The 13583-nt window shown below is 38.6% G+C and overlaps 1 protein-coding gene across 1 annotated transcript in view; it reads right to left on the bottom strand.

Moving 5' to 3' along the window:
* The window catches only part of LOC115010639 (sphingosine kinase 1-like), a 28561-nt gene extending 19433 nt beyond the window's left edge, over positions 1-9128 (bottom strand). The window contains 1 exon segment of the mRNA XM_029435321.1: positions 8548-9128. Within this exon segment, the coding sequence (XP_029291181.1) occupies positions 8548-8971 (424 nt within the window). The 5' untranslated portion in view covers positions 8972-9128.
* Between the last annotated feature and the right edge of the window lie 4455 nt (positions 9129-13583).

The raw sequence follows: 13583 nt of genomic DNA, 5'->3' as shown, positions 1-13583 counted from the left end.
AGAAGAAGACTTTAAGCTTGCAAACATGAATCCAAACAATGCTTTTAGGACATGTTTTACGAGGAAGGAAATGTATTCAACACATTTGTTTGACTTGTAAAATGTACACACATTGTGCAGTAACACCGAACACAGAGCCTTGTTTACACAGCGCAGCTTTAACAAACAGCTCCAGGTAACTCAGCAAAGGTATCAAGTCTAGACTATTTGAATGGTGTGACTACACGTGGAATAAAGCATGAGCACTCCTAAGTCTGTATAACGCGAGGTGTTGCTTGAAAGCAGCATTAGAGTAAAAATAAAGAAGAAAATATTGACTTTTTCCCTGTTTTGTTTTTTTTATGTGCGCTCGTATCAGCTGTAACTTTGGAGATTAAAAGTATATTTTTAGTACTCTCGTACAAAAACAGACGTAGCGCATGGTGACAGAGCCACCTTTACCCACCGACAGGTTTGGGTCCCACTGCTCTTACATTTCTGTCTCAGTGGTGATGTGGGCTATAAACCTTTACAAAACACCCATTATGAGAGAATCCAGTTTCCACATTAAAGGGATTAATGGATTAACATGTATTTGACCTGGTACTTATACCCTCGCCTGTAATATAACAGATATGTCCAATCGCAATCTACTAAATGTTAGCTTTGTCCCAGGCCAGCTGAGGGCAAAAGCCAGATACTCTCTCATATACATGTGTGGTAGTTCTGCGTCTCACGTAGTCTGATGTAATAAAAGGAGGAAATCTTGCGTCAGAACCAAACAATCAAAACAAAAATAAACGTATGATTACAAAAAACAATACGTTTTAGATACACAACTGAAAACTGTTTTTTTCTGTGATTACGTTTCATCTGTGTAATCTTTTAACGCTCAGCAGCTGAATCCAGCTGTGCAGAATATTTCTTTCTTTCTGAGAGCAGTGCAGTGTGCAGCCTCTAAACCAAGCTTCATACTGTAGTTAACTACATACCAACTGTAACCTCATGATGGATGATCTCGATATCACTCATAGTGCCCCGCTTTATTTGGAGGCCTAAAAGTTTGGATCACGATCTAACTGTCATTGTGGACCAGACCAGCAATGTGTGTGTGATTACGTTCTTATTGTTGCATGGACACGTTATGGTGCAGTGCTCGACTGTTTGGTGTTTGATTGTCTTTATTCATATGGGGCTTTTATACACTCAAACACAGCAAAAGAATAATCACTAAATACGTAAATGAAAGTTGTCATAGATTGAACTACCCAACAAAATATAAAGTATGATATTTATAAAATATTGTTTTCTGCACAATATGTACTTTTACTTTTGATACTTACAAGTACACTTAGTACATTCTAGTCATAATACTTACACTGATATATTGCTACTTTTACTTTAAAAGAAAACATATGAATGCCTCTTCCACTACTGCATATATTAATGTTATATATCCAGTGATGTACAGTAGCAGAACATAAACAGGTAATACTGGGTAATAGCATGAGAAGACGTGAGACAGCATTCATCTCTTCCTTTCTCGTCCTCTAATGATTACCGTTATCAAGTCATTAAGGTTTGCATATTACGGATACAGTCGGTAATCGTTTGTACCATTTCATTAGCAGGTTCATTCAAATACAATTAAGGATTTGGTTTGATGTTCTGTGTGTTCCTCTTGTGATCATAAAGAAATGTGGGCATGCTCTTACTGCTGTGCTATACAAACCTGATCTGATAATCCCACGCAGCAGAAAACACCTGTCAATCAATTTGAGAGTGATATTATCGTCCGATCCTGTATTTGGATGTTTGGCGGCGGGACTGCCCGTTTGTTTACAGCTGAATCACAGACTGTACCTTTAAAAGAAACCTTGTTTACCTAAGCCGCCTCACTGCAGTAACATTTAGGTGCAGGGAGGTGATGACTCTTGTTCATAGTGCTGTCTGCGACTCAAAGAGTGGAAGCTGCTCCAGCACACAGCAACATCGTTGCCAAGCCAGAACCACAAAGGGTGTGGAAGGAGGAGGAGGAGGTGGCAGTGGTCAACTTGCTGTAGGTCTATATAAGGAAAGAGAGTTTACGACATTGAGGTTTTTATTAAAATCATCCTGCACTGTTGGTCAACCACTTGCCTATGCCATTGTTATAATAAAGAGATGCATTACGTTGTGAGACGGAGAAACAGGTCGGCAAAGAGAATGTAACCGCCGCCTGTCTGTCTCTTTTTGGTATTTTAGTCTGCAGGGTCGGATTAAGGAGAGGAGGTTAAGTTTCTGCGTGAAACCAAACTTTCCGAAACTCTACTGCATTGCCACTAAATTTAACGTTTGGTTTAAGTTTTCTTTTAATGGGAGCTAGAGCTTTAATTTTTAATTAACGTCTGCATTCATTTGTTCACTTTCTACATCTATTAGTCAGTTGTAAATATAAACACAAGGCATGAGAGCAAAACATGACATTACCGCAAACTGTAAAAAAAGAAAGAAAAAAAAACAGCATGCAAAATGTGCTGTGTGCCAGCGTATGGAGGAAATGGACTTCCCACCATAGAAAACCCACAACCACATGTTCTTTTACCAGGCAAAGGCAGACTTTCTCTGAGGTTAGCCAGCTGCTTTGTAGGCTGAATGGTCAATTAGTGGTTGTTGTTGTTGTCGGCGTATCACAGAATGACTTGAGAGGCCGGTCCTGAGAATAGCTGACTCGGTGAGCCCCGAACACTTTTCACCCTCCGTGGTATAAAGTCATTCTCCTGTTTGAGATGTAAATATTCTGCAACAAAGTTTGACGGGGTTTACACTGGAGTTTATTTTGCCAAATTTCACCGGCATACTCCATCATTACGATTTGCTCGTGGGAAGAGAGAGAGAGAGGGCAGGACACTGTCATTACAAAGCTGCTGTGAGCCCCCAACCAGAGCCGGAGAAAGCTCCAGAGACACTGAATCAGAGGTCTCGACAGCACGTCAAATTCTATCATAGCGTACATCCACTGAGGAGGAGTCCTCAGGGGGAGGACTGCTGCTGCCACTGCCGTCTGATTACACACACACACAAACACACACACAAATGCCTCTAATATTCCAGAGAAAAACACATATGGGACTGCGCCAAATTGTTGCTGTTGTAAGAGAATCGGGAAGTTTCATCATTCTTGTCCATTCAAGACTTATTAGTCACAAGGGTGTGATCCTTGATGGGATCAGTCACATTGTTTAACAGCTTTACACATTTTTCTTTTCAAATGATGGCATTGTTAAAGCTGCAACTTATGATTATTTTTATTAGCTATTAATCTGTTAATTATTTTCTAGATGAATTGGTTATATCGGTTTATAAAATGGACTTTGAGAAGAAATCTAGTTTCTCAAAGTCCAAGGTGATTTCTTTAAATGTCTTGTCAGTCCAGTTGAGAGGCTGAAAACAGCTATTTCTGATATTTCTGCATGAAAAATGGTGATTATGGAAAAAGTTGGCGATAATTTTTCTTCGACTAATCGATTAGTTGACTAGTCATCGTCATGATCTTCTTGTTGGTGCGCCCTCACCAGACAACTCATGACCTTCACACACCCACAAAGACATACTATAGCTCAATCTCTGAAAATACAGCGTGTGATAATATGTAACGGTGAGCATGTTCACACGTACACCAATACAACGGGGAAATCAGCTTACAGCAAATGAGTATTTTCATTACAATGTCTATAATAGAAAGTTACTTCAGTGGTTTACATTGACTTAAAGATCGGTATCTAACACGACAGAATCTGAGAACAGCTGCAGTGCAAGTGTTAGTAAGTTGAAATTTCTCCCTTTGCTGTCGAAGCAGCATCACAACCACTGAGCATTCAAAATATCATTTATTATTGAAACTGTTAACAACAACGCAACATGTCTTCGCCGCTTCTTCTGCCGCAAGTTCCAGAGATGTGCAGCAGGACCTTCCCAAATAGTTTTTGCAAAAAGTTTGTGTGTTTTAGATAATCAGATTACTTTCTTGTTGAAGCATGATGAGTTGCCCAACTAACCGTAAAGTCACTGGAAAGACATTCTGAAATATGATCTGATATCAAACTCTGTCAAACAACTTCAGACATCGCCGCCTCCTTTTTGACTGCTTCAAAACAAACACACATTTAGTTTGGATTTCACCCTCTCAGGATCTCACAAATGCCCCACGTTGTTTATTTCGCATACGTGTAAAAAGGGATACAAAATGTGTCATTTAGGTTTAGGCAAGCTCCCTTTTTACGTTAAAATGGCACCAAATCATCACATAATTTACCATAAATCTTCTTTTAGATGTGTGAAATTGTGTGCAATAGAGCATACAAAACCATTGTCGTAGCTTCAACTCCGTCTCGGCATTAGGTAAAGTATTAGTAATTGCATTGACTGGCTGACAGAGGCCTGGATTTCTCTGCTAAAAGGAGCAGCGGCGGGCCCCCCCGAGAGTGTCGAATAAGGTGCTTCTTATCTGACTTCCCATCACAGCTGTTTCCATGTTTCACACATTTACTAACAGCCTTATTCAGTTACAGTGCATTAGCACAAGTAGTGATCCCTGTGATGATAATGTTCCCTCTGGCGCAGTTATCGGTTTTTCTTCCTTAAGTGTTAAACTTAATCTCACTATCTTGTTATCAGCTATAGAATCATTTTTCATTCAAATTCATAGTTACATTAATCCTCATCATGCCGCTCCTGAATTCGTTAACCTATCAGACAGCCTAGCATTTACACAACACATCGGCATGGTAATATGACTGGTCTGGTAATATCACGAGCGCTACACATCTGAAACGTTACTGTGTTTGACCCGGATACTGTTGCTTAAAAAATGAAAAAGGTTGTACCAGAGTGGTAAGGATCTGCTGAGTGACAGGTGCTGTGTGATTGACCAGATATAAACCCAATGAATTAATTCACATCAGTTAGTAATGTGTTGCTATTTATTGTCATTGGACAGTGGCATCCAAGTGCTCACGCCAGATGACAACCCAGAGTGATTTATTTAATCGATACTAGGGACCCCTCTGCCTGCTGCCATCACCCGACTCATTGTAATGATAATGCTGTCCACAGCTCAAGTGAACCCATTTATTGACAATATAGAATCAATACTAATTAGGAGATACTTGGCAATGCATCTGAACTGTCAATTGTAATTGTCATAGCAAGGAATGAAATGTATGATTCAGTGTCATGATACGCAAAGAACTAGTGCCACATCATGTCACCTCACTTCTGTTGAACGCTGCCCACCACAAAGAGCAGAGTCAACAGCCTGCTGACCATGACATGCACTATTTTTCTGCACTTCCTCCTACTGTGAGGAAATAGCTAGTCTGTAATCCAGTAGGCCAAAAATCATTATAGAAAGACAAAGAAAGCAGAACAATATCCACAGTGATTATTCAGTCGGCTCTGCCCTTGCTTTGACCTGCCATTATCTGCAGTATTTGACCCGTAAGACAGGTCTCTCAACAACTGCTGGAAATACCAGAAAGTGGGGAAAAAAACTGACCAAAAGAGGCGCAACGCCGCCCCAGGGCCAACTGACAGCTTGCTGTCTCAATAGATGCTTGAAGAAATGTTCATTGTCATGCAAACTAGTATTGATGCCATGAACGCTAGGGCTGTGCAATTAATCACATTTGATCCTAAATTACGATTTTGGATTCCAACTGAAAATAATATAATCTTTTTTTGTTGTTTTGTTTTTCAGTTGAATTATATTTTAAGTTCAACTAGGAAATCCACTGTTAAAAAGACAAGTTAATTGTTTTCAATAAATGCATGACGTTTCCAAAGTCAATGGGTAATCGTCTTAAATAATCATGATTAGGATTTTTGCATTAATGAACACACATGTTGAGTCAATCCCTTTGCCATACAGTTTGACAGTATCACCTATTAGCACAGAGAAGCAACACTGGGCAACCTGAGCATGTGAAAACATACCGAACAATGTTTGTATTTCAACATTAAACGGAAGAATTGCCAAATATTGATGGAAAGATGACAGTTGGTCTTTTAAGTATAACACTATCTACCTGTCAGAGGTAAATGGATCAGGAGAAATGTGATGCTTCTGAATAATTATGTGAGGACACCAGAAGTCAAGTCAATGATACATTGCACCAATGTTAACGAAGACAGGCAGCACTGATCTCATTAAGACTAATGGTTTGGATGCAGAGCTCTTGAACATGATTTATTATGGTTCACAAGGCCGCTGGCGTAATGAGTAACTTACTGTAGACTGCTTCTAGGACAGTAATCATGTTACTACATCCCAGAGATACCAAAAACCGCTGCAGCCTGAATGAGGTTTGAAATTAATGCTACAGAAATGCTCAGAAATTTGACATTTACAGTTATAAAAAAGGTCTTAAAAATCCGGATACCCAGATATGGTTATTTTAAACCATTTCTTAATTGATTTACAGAATAATTACTGTATGGTGATATAAGCCAATGTAGTGATGTATAACATGATAGAAGATATTAGCCATATTGCCCAGCAGTAGGAATATATGCAGTCCATATGTTTGAATCAATGACTCCTGGAATGGCATCCCTAGTTAGGAAAAAACTAAGTTCTTCTACAAGTTCTTTCTACGAGCAGGAAATAAAATAGTGTTTGCAAAAATGGCTCCAGATACAGCTGGTGTTTTAAAGCAAACAATTGAGTTTTTAAGTCTGGATAAACTGGTTGGAGGAGGAGTGGTATTACATGACTACAGGACAGGTGAAACCATGGAAGCATTTGTGTTTGGTTCTCTGTCCCAAGGTTAAAAACTTGTTAGGTCACTGTCTCAGGTTAAGCTATTAAAAAAAATATGTTTCAAAGCAGATGTCTTTTCAGCAGCTACAAGTCAGCTCTTTCCTCCTCTGACAATGACAGGCAGTATGAAATTGCAGCATTTTTTGTCTTGTTAAAAATACATTTGTGCAAATGGGGGAATGTTATCTGGGTCAGAGTGATACCATGGCTGCGTGGAGGAAAAAGTTTGTGTGAGGCAAAAAAAATGCATTTTATGTTTTTTCTTCATAGAGCTGGGACAGCTTGGTAAAGAGGACAAATAATGAGATAACTTATCTTTAGAAATCTCCAATTAGAGAATGTTTCCCACCGGAGTAATTATACCTCTTGGCATTACATGAACTCAATAGAAGTAACATTGCCTCACGTTTCTCAGGTGTCTTTTATGTTAATATGGTTTGTTTGCAAACTGGAGTTACTGTAATGTAACTCTCCATTCCACACCAGTCCCTTTGTTTTATTCATATATGGAGAAGGTTAAAGCTAACGATATCCTGTGGCAGATAAATAAGAATATAGTTCTATACAGGATACAGGCTACCTCATGACATGTCTTGACATGATGTAAACTCAAAAGCAGTAATGTTGTACTTTTCAGGCATCCTTTATGTTAGTTTGAATAATGTAAGTGAAATGTGACTCTGTACCAGACCAGAGCTGTTGTTGTATTTATAGGAGTAAAAGGTTAAAGGTAAAGGAACTATAGCCTTTAGGTAGAGCTGATTAAGTTACAAGAAACCAGTTCTGTATAGAAAATAAACAGAAAATACTATTACCTATTTAAATATCTGTAGGGTAAAGTGATATGAGAATCAATCATGTCTTATAATTTAAGTTATTAATTAAGTTAAAATTATATTGTAAGTGACTGACATTGTACTTTAATTGACAAATTTCTAGAGGCGTTAGGTTTGCACCAGTTAAATCAGATTGAAACTGATACATAGCAGTATTTGTACAGTATCTTTCCCAAATACAGTTAGTTAATGAGTTATTTAATCATAAGGGAGAAGCCATGGGACCTCTCCTCACTTCAGGTCGTGGAGAGTATTTCCCTAAAGTGACAAATGTATCAGCAGAGGTGAAATGATTAATTGTCTCATCATATGTCATTTGTTAAAGCAAAGTACCAAGCATGCTTAGGTTCCAGCTGCTAGTTTATGAGGATGTGCTGCTTTGTCATATGTGATGATAGTACATTTAAAACAGTTGGACTATTTTCTGACTAATCATATGTTTGATTAATCTTGTAAATAATCAGCAGATAAATCAACAATGGAAATAAGCATTAGTTATAATATAGCCTATCAGTTTTGACTTTTCATTTTAGAGTTGGAAGTAAAGTCAGAACCAAGCATCCCTTCAGTCTGTTATGATAAAATGACTGGTAGCTCATTTGAGGCCCCATGTTGTAGAAGGACCCTAAATTAAGATCTGGTCTGGAGTTTATTATTTCAGTAGGCTATATATTGTGCATTTATATAATCAAGCTATCACAAACTACTCACTTATCATCAATACACAGAGAGTGGGAGAAACCGGGGGTCCTAAGGGTTCCACGGCTCATTTAACTAATGTTTGTTTCTTTTTCATTTCACTTCGAGGTCACATATGTAATCGATCAATCATCAGGTGGTCTATTAGTATCTATATTAGTTTTTATCATAGAGTAAAATGTAACTGTAGTGTGGAGTCCTGACAGTCAACTCGTGTTGCTAACGAACACTCACCGTCTCTTAGGTACTGTTGCCGTGCAGAGCGTTCTCGGACAGCGCGAGCCCACTTCTCCGCCTCCTCCAGGTTAGCGCGCGGGTCCTGGAGCGCCGCGATACGAAAGCACTGCTCCGCTCTCTGCCGCGAGACCCCGGAACTCAACCAACGCCGTTTGAGCGGGTAGAAGTATGCTGCCAGGTACGCTGCCGGGTCCGCGTTGTCATCCTCCCGGTACGCCCGGCAACCGACGCAGTCCTTCAAGCTGAGCACCACCTTGTTCCGCCCGACAGGTGCCGAGGTGAGCCTTTGGACGATGAGGTCCCTCTCGGTCAAGCTCACTGCACACCTGACTTTGCGGTTTCCAGTGACCGTGAATTCCCCATACAGCGAAACCGTGTTGGTGCCGGTGTTGTGGTCCTGTTCAGCTCTCCTCTGATCCATCCTGAGCGGACGGGGGAGTCCAAGACGCGGGGGGTCGTCCGGGATAAAGCCGCGGCCACTCTGTCACATAGCTACCCGCCTGGATGGTGCGAGCAAAGTGGAGAAACTGCGACTGGCAGCCTGCTGCTGGGACCGGTGTCAAGAGGAACGTAATCAAACACACCCACATCCGGTTACATTTCAAAATAAGACCCACACTTATAAGCTTTGTTCCAGCTGTGTTTTGATACCATTGTGGACACTAAAGTCGTGTCCTCCCTCAGCCCTATTTGTTTTTAAGAATTTGGTTTAGCAACCTGGTGGGAATGTATATTCTGCTATTTAAAACGTACACATGAATGTATTTATTTTTTATGTCTCATTTTTTACTTTAAAGTTTCACCTTTAATATTTTTTGGGGTATTTATTTACTTTATTTATTATGTTGAATCATTTTATATGTTTTATTATTATTGCAAATATTTTTACATAATGCCATATGTTCTAATCAAAAATAGTTCTTATATGTATGCATAACGTGTTAAATGTATAGAATCAATAGATATATGTTTACAAAAATGTACACATGGTGGGTGATTCAAGTATTTTTACACTCAGTATATTCTAATTTGACAATTTGTTGCCCACAACTTGGAAACAACATTTAGAACGTGGGAAATAAAATATATATTTGATTTGGTAAATTAACAAATGACATAGCCTATGCCAAATTAAAAGAGATATTTTTTTTTGGTGTCTTCCCACGGCTTTATATAATTCATAAGATCAAACTCAGATTTCAACACATGAGAGGGTTCAGATAAAATCCTGTTGGCCTGCTGAGTAGTACATCGCTTAAAAAGGTCTTGGAGGGTGCGGGGTATGGATGTCCCCATAATCTTCCCTGCCGTCTCAATCAGACTGAATATTTGGTGATGATGCTCATCATTTGCACATCAATGTACGTAAGACTGAAGAAATTGTGTTGTCTTACCATTTCTCCCACTTTCCATGCGATCTACAGTTAGGTCCATAAATATTTGGACATTGACACAATGTTCATCATTTTGGCTCTGTACACCACCACAATGGATTTGAAATTAAACAATCAATATGTACTTTAAGTGCAGACTTTCAGCTTTAATTTTAGGGTATTTATATTCAAATCAGATAAATGGTGGCGGAATTACAACACTTTTTATACGTGGTATCCCCTTTTTAAAGGGACAAAAAGTAATTGGACAAAGTCACATAATCATAAATCCAATTGTCACTTTTAATATTTGGTTAGAAATCCTTTGCAGTCAATGACAGCCTGAAGTCTGGACCCCTTAGACATCACCAGACGCTGGGTTTGGTTCCTGGTGATGCTCTGCCAGGCCTCTACTGCAGCTGTCTTCACTTCCTGCTTGTTCTTTGGGCAGTTTCCCTTCAGTTTTGTCTTCAGCAAGTGAAATGCATGCTCAATTGGATTCAGGTCAGGTGACTGACTTGGCCATTGCAGAACATTCCACTTATTTGCCTTAAAAAACTCCTTGGTTGCTTTCGCAGTATGCTTTGGGTCATTGTCCATCCGCACTGTGAAGCGCCGTCCAATGAGTTCTGAAGCATTTGGTTGAATATGAGCAGATAATATTGCCCGAAACACTTCAGAGTTCATCCTGCTGCTTTTGTCAGCCGTCACGTCATCAATAAATACAAGGGAACCAGTTCCATTGGCAGCCATACATGCCCACGCCATAACACGACCACCACCATGCTTCACTGATGAGGTGGTGTGCTTTGGATCATGAGCAGTTCCTTCCCTTCTCCATACTCTTCTCTTCCCATCATTCTGGTACAAGTTGATCTTTGTCTAATCTGTCCACAGGATGTTGTTCCAGAACTTTACAGGCTTTTTTAGATGCGTTTTAGCAAACTCTAATGTGGTCTTCCTGTTTTTGAGGCTCACCAATGGTTTACATGGTGTGGTGAACCCTCTGTATTTACTCTGGTGACGTCTTCTCTTCATTGTTGACTTTGACACAGATACACCGACTGTACCTCCTGGAGAGTGTTCTTGATCTGGCCAACTGTTGTGAAGGGGTTTCTCTTCACCAGGAGAAGAATTCTTCTGTCATCCACCACAGTTTCATGGTCTTCTAGATCTTTTGGTGTTGCTGAGCTCACCAGTGCGTTCTTTCTTTTTAAGAATGTACCAAACAGTTGATTTGGCCACACCTAATGTTTTTGCTGTTTCTCTGATGGGTTTGTTTTGATGTTTCAGCCTAATGTTGTCTTGCTTCACTGATAGTGACAGCTCTTTAGACTTCATATTGAGAGTTAACCTCAACAAATTCCAAAAGCAAATATCACACTTGAAATGAACTCTAGATCTTTTATCTGCTCCTTATAAATGAACTGACGAGGAAACAACACACACCTGGCCATGGAACAGCTGAGCAGCCAATTGGCCAATTACTTTTGGGTCCTTAAAAAGGGGATACCACTTAAAGCTGAAAGTCTGCACTTAAAGTGCATATTGATTGTTTAATTTCAAGTCCATTGTGGTCGTGTACAGAGCCAAAATGATGAAAATTGTGTCAATGTCCAAATATTTATGGACCTAACTGTATGTTTTTATGTCAGATATTAGAATTGGACGGTGAAACAACATTTCAGTTAAATTTGCATAAACCAATTGAAGCCTGTGAGCATTCAGGTCCCGTGGAGTTCTGGGGCCCATGATAGCTGGAAAACCAGCAGTAGACTACTGAGTTGTGGTGAACCCGGGCGCGATACCATATTCTCTACAACACACTTAATCAGGACCATAAAACAATCAATGGACCAATTCATGCTTTTATTTTTATCGTCATAACCGCCCGTTTTCTCTGGGTTGTTGTGGGTGTCTCATGCTGGCTTGATGCATCTCTGCTCGGCTGCAGTTTGAACTTTGGCTGTTCATTAGTTCAGCCCTTTAAAAAGAGTAGTTATGCTGCCCCCCAGTGTTGTAATCAGGGAAATACCAGGTTACAAATCTTTGAAGTTTAAGTACTTTATTTTAATGTCATATGCACAAGAATCGCAGAGAAGCAGTCGGATGCAATGAAAATCTTTAATCTCAGGCTCCCTCCAACAATGCTAATTAAATATGTATATATCAGAAAACAGTGATTCCAAATGAATAAACTAAATGTTAACAGGAATGTAGTAATGTGTATGGGTGATGAGAAGTAAATATGTATATACTGTATATATATATATATATTTATATTTATATTTATATTTATATTTATATTTATATTTATATATTTATATTTATATTTATATATGTATATTTATATTATATGAATAATATTATTATTATACTCAGAAAACTGATTTGCTGAGTTGCTATGCAACTGTTATTTATATGTCAATGAAGCAGAGTGTAACTCTCTGTATTTATTTATTGTTTCCCACTTGCATACAACTGCACTTTAATTTAAAGTTTTGATTATCAAAAAGTGTGATAATCTAATAATATTAATATAATATAATATTAATATATAATAATATTATTAAAATATAATAAAAAGTGTGTAATAAATGTCCATTTCATAAATCAGTGAAAGTCTGAACACACTTTGGCATAAGGATGACTGCACATGGAGCATTTACTCATGGATCTAATTTAAGTTCAAATCATTTTATTTCAGTTGAACTCGATACCTTCAGATGGGGATGGTGATAACTGTGTGGTGAGCAACTGGATGAGTGAAGAAGAAAGAAGAAATATCAACTCCACAGACCAAATGTATTTAAATCCCAAATCCATAAATTGTGACCAATGGTGGAAAAACTGAATTTTGAGTGTATCCGTTATGTGTTACTTTATATTCCTACTTATATACTATATACTATTTGTTTACCTACTTCACTACATTGATCTGATAGCTGCTTTGCATATTCCTATTTTAAACGTAAAAAAGATAATATGACGTTTCTATATATTAAACTATCCCACAAGAAAATTGTAGAGTTAAAACACCAAGTGTATTTTGTTGATCCTTTGCATGCAGAACTTGAAATTATGTATTTGTCTATTTTTACATTGCTAATTGCATATTGCTAAAAATCTGTATGAATACATGCACCACCACATGTCAACATAAAGTATAATATAAGAGGGTTAATATATCAATAGATGCATATTTTATGAATTCCACCGTCACTGTAGAAGCCAGTTTGCGTTATTAATGGCATTTATTATTATTTGGTTTAAACCCTGCAATATTATTTTGGACACTTGGTGGCGGTGATTAAATGCACTAGGACAGGGGTCTTCAACGTTTTTCGGGCCAAGGACCCCCAAACTGGTGTAGCGTGGTGCAGGGACCCCCTACTGTATATATTGTACACAAGAGGCTTGAGGTTTCTCCTTTCCTCCACTCTGTCTCTGACTGTAGGTGTGTGTCGCCGCCCTTCGCGAAGTACAGCGGAGGAGAGAATGTGAATGGCAAAGCAAAACAAAAAAAAGTGTAATAAATGTTTTTTTTAATTATTATTATATATATTTTTAATTACTTTATCTATAAACAATTTTGCGACCCCCCCTGCAGTACCTCCGTGGACCCCCTGGGTGTTTTTGAAAATCCTGGAAACTAATATA

Source organism: Cottoperca gobio, chromosome 1 (genome assembly GCF_900634415.1).
Source record: "Cottoperca gobio chromosome 1, fCotGob3.1, whole genome shotgun sequence".
NCBI lineage: Eukaryota > Metazoa > Chordata > Actinopteri > Perciformes > Bovichtidae > Cottoperca > Cottoperca gobio.
The sequence above is the reverse complement of the archived record's forward strand: the minus strand, read 5'-3'. Positions and strand labels throughout refer to the sequence as shown.